General features: G+C 45.2%; 1 protein-coding gene across 1 annotated transcript; it reads right to left on the reverse strand.

Annotated features, from left to right (window-relative positions):
- Positions 1–2,221: 2,221 nt before the first annotated feature.
- On the reverse strand, positions 2,222–3,612 carry LOC123100812 (uncharacterized). Its single transcript, XM_044522686.1, has 2 exons — positions 3,525–3,612; positions 2,222–2,978 (listed from the first exon to the last, which is right to left on the reverse strand). Exon 2 carries the CDS (start codon positions 2,924–2,926, stop codon positions 2,357–2,359), a length of 570 nt encoding a protein of 189 aa, XP_044378621.1. The 5' UTR covers positions 2,927–2,978; positions 3,525–3,612; the 3' UTR covers positions 2,222–2,356.
- Positions 3,613–3,953: the final 341 nt, after the last annotated feature.

The raw sequence follows: 3,953 nt of genomic DNA on the forward strand, positions 1-3,953 counted from the left end.
AACAAGCTAATCTGAAAGCAATAGTCCAGCGTCGAAAGAACTGTAAGCCTCCAGAGGACCAAAACCACACCTCTGGATTATTTTTCTACAAAAAATGCAGCTGCCTACCGAAACAATGACGGAGCAAAAGAATTAACAGGTCCAATCCACTCCCAATTATGCGCAAAAATAGTTGAGTTGTCGCGGGAGGGGGGGGGGGACAAAGGAAGAACGATGGCGCAATGCTCACCTTAGTGGGGAAGATGGATGCAGAGCACCAGAGGAGGTGGCGTCCTCAGAACTGCGACCGTTGATGCCTGATCCACGGAGGGCGCGCGAGCTGGAGTGGTAACCAACGATGCACTACAAAAAAAATTATATATTATAAATTAGGCAAAACAAGTGAATAAGCTAGGCAAAATAGTGTTAAGAATTAAGCAACAAACCATGGATATGCCAAAATAAATGAAACGGACAGCTATCGGCATGGTGTTCAGAGCTGTGGGATACAGATAGGAATAAATGCATCATTGGCAATGGGATGCGCAAACAAAAATTGCAATATAGTTTGAAATTTTCTGATATCAACATCAAAGTAGGCATATGCAGTTTTGCAAAAAAAAAAGTTTAAATATAATCTCCTAGTGTTTTCCATGAGGTCATCAACATTGGTTTCACGCTGCACACATTTGAAAACTGGGAACAGAGGAATTAACCTTAGGAATTGGAAGCATAAATAAATATTAGCTTTGGAAAACAAATACCTTAACAGGGGAATCCCACAAGCAAAAACAGGCAGCGAGGGTGATTGGAAAAAAAGACAAGCAAATTCACTTTACAAAGAAACTGTCAATCTGAGAAAAATATGATGAGGTGAATCTGGTTTACCAATGAAGCTGTCCCAAAAAGTGCCAAAAGGTCTGGTACGCTATCTGAAAAGATAGCCTTAATTCACTAGGAAACAGGCCAAATTTGATACCTTTAGTCAGGCAAGTTTAATGTCACTAGTTAAGAAATTTAATATCACTAATTAAGTAATTTAATATCTTTAGTCAGTCAAGTTATTAGTAATTTGGTAGCAATTATGTGTGTCCAACACCAAAAAGAAAAAGCCAATAACCTCTGTTAGACTATAGCAGAATCGGTTGTACTCATTTCAGGATGATTTGAATCATTTGAACGATAGCTAGGTTTAGTATTAATAGCGTAGAAAAACACTCAGTCCCAATACTAGTAACAATCTAACATCATATGCATTCAAGATGTGAAGCTGCACTTTGAGGAGAATCTCAACCATACTTGTGTACTCCAATGGACCAAGCGAGTTGAGACAAGTAGATATCATTTGCATGCTTCCATCACTAGCCACCCAGAGAGAGTTGATACAGCAAAGCATCAGCAACTGAGAACACAGCGAAGGTAAGTAGATACTTGCCTGTGTGCCAGCTTCACCAACAAATCACTAGGCCAATAAAATCACTGCTGCAATAAGAAACGAGTTAGAGGACACAATGAGAAATCACTGCTGCAAAAAAACACGAGTCATAGGAGAAGAGACGTTGGTGTTGCACTGCACACCAGATGGGGGAGAGGACGGGGGTGAGGGGACGCCTACAGCAACAGCAGCATCGCACGGAGAACGCCTCTCGCTGGGCGCGGACTGCGGCGTCGGATTGCGTTCTGGGCCGGAGGGAGGCGCTGTACGTCTGCGCATAGGGCTGTGGCCGGAGGGTGCGCTGCTGCGGCGTGGCTCCCGGACCGCACGGTGGTGGAGCTCGTCGTGGCTAGGGGGGTTGCGCGGTGACCGGCGCAACTAGATCTGCCGCAGTCCTCAACTAGATCTGCGTGTCAGGAGAAGGGGGAGGTGGGCGCGACAAAGAGGAAATGGAGATAGGAGGATGGAACGGTGGGCTCCTTCCTCCTTGGATGGCTAGTGGAAGGCTAATCACATTTCAATTCAATTCAGCTTCAAGTACAAGGTGATGCTTTGTTTATGGTATTTGCAAAGCTTTAATCATGGACACTCACAGATCAGCACTACTCCCTCCGTTCCTTCCTAAATATACAAGTCTTTTAAGAAGAGATTTCACTAGGAAACTACATACAGAGCAAAATGAGTGAATCCACGTTCTAAAGTATGTCTATATTCATTCATCCGTATGTAGTCTTTTAGTGAAACCTCTTAAAAGACTTGTATTTAGGAACTGAAAGTAATTGCAAGTTGTACCCTACTAGCACAGAATGAGAAAACACTACCCAAGATACATATCATTTAAAATCCATTAATAACACATCCAAACATAAAGGGTTGATTCTAAACTGTTTGCCACGCCCCTAAGAAATACTCATCACAACAGCCTCGAGCTGGCTGATAAGTCTACTCATCAGAGCACTCATCAGGATCACAGAAACGAACCGGGGTCTCCAACACATCGGTGACCAGCTGGATCAGCACCGGGAGACGCGCCTGAAGCCAGGCACCGTAGCAATTACCTTCGAGTACATGAACAACAATATCGTTTAGCACTATGCTCAGATCTTTGACTTGGGCTGAGACTAGATCCTCCTTCAATACGCCCAAGGCTTCCTTAAAGCACTTGCCCAGATGTGAGAGCTTAATTTCTGAGTTCTTCATGAGTAGGATGGCTTCCAGGGCGCCCCGTTCCAGCTTGGCCTCCTGAACCATGAGCTGGGGTAACACATCATGCTCCAGCTTTTGGATTTCCAGCGACAAGCCTGCCACGACCGAGAGGGAATCCAGCTCCGGGCATTCCCAGGACCCCGACTCCATGATCAGCGGGCAGAGGAGTGCATACGACTCGCACGCTATGCGCACCGACTCCAGAGAGACAAGATTCACATCCATGTGCTCATTGGAGTGGCCCAGCTCATCGGAGCGGGCCTGCAGGTCTTGGATTTGGGCATGGGAGTGGATTTTGTAGAACATCGTTTCCTTTTGGCGGCGAAGAAGGCTGCAGCAGAAGAGTTGCTGCTACCAGCTGGTACAGCACAAACAGAGGAGGATTTAATGTCAGGAAGAGACCATACAGCAGCAAATTTGCATTGTGCGACAGAATAGTTAATAATATGAAGTGAAAGCAATTCAGCCATGTATTTATACTGATAGGCAACTAAAAAAAAATAAATACACTCAATCACCCAAAACAGGAAAATAATTAACAGAGGGAATATAATATAATTTGGTTCAAAGTAGATAGAGATCCCATCATTCATTGTATTATTGTGAGCAAGAAAATTGCATCTCCAGAATTACAACCGACGCTGTGTGTGTTACCAAGCAAACCCTAACTAAAACGTCAGACTGATTCCTTATTATAATCGAACCCTGGGTGGTGTTACCAAACAAACCCTAGTTAAATCCTATCCTAGTCATACGAATACTCAAAGCCAGGCAGGAAAGGATACAAGACCAACCACAATCGGAACGAGCAACTCCGGAGGGAGACCACGCTGGCTGGATCCAAGACCTACGAACCAATCGGAACGAACTCCAAGCTGATCGGGATGTACAAGCATGTGCTCACCTCGGGCGGGCGGGCGGGCGGGCGGGCGTAAGATCTGATCTGGAGAGGAGGACGAGGCGTCGGGTGATATCCGTGAGATTGGGTCGACAGGTTGCGGGGAACGGCGCGAGGCGATGGAGTGCGGGCGGCTTTTATAGGAGAGAGGGCAAGAGGGGTTCGGGCCCGTTTAACCCAGGCCGTGCCGGGCCGGGCCGGCCCATTTGGCCAGGTTTGGTATCCGCCTCGCATTCTCTGATTTTTTACCAATTTATTAATATTAATAGTAGCAAAAATGCCCGTGAGTGCAAGTATTGGACATATAGTTTATTGCATGGTTACTTATAATTGTATCATGATATTTATTTATTTAACTAACACATCATGTTTTTCAATTTGTCTTCAAATCACCCGTGTGATTTATATATATCCACCCACTAATGCATCATGTGT

This window comes from Triticum aestivum, chromosome 4D (assembly GCF_018294505.1).
Source record: "Triticum aestivum cultivar Chinese Spring chromosome 4D, IWGSC CS RefSeq v2.1, whole genome shotgun sequence".
Taxonomy (NCBI): Eukaryota; Viridiplantae; Streptophyta; class Magnoliopsida; order Poales; family Poaceae; genus Triticum; species Triticum aestivum.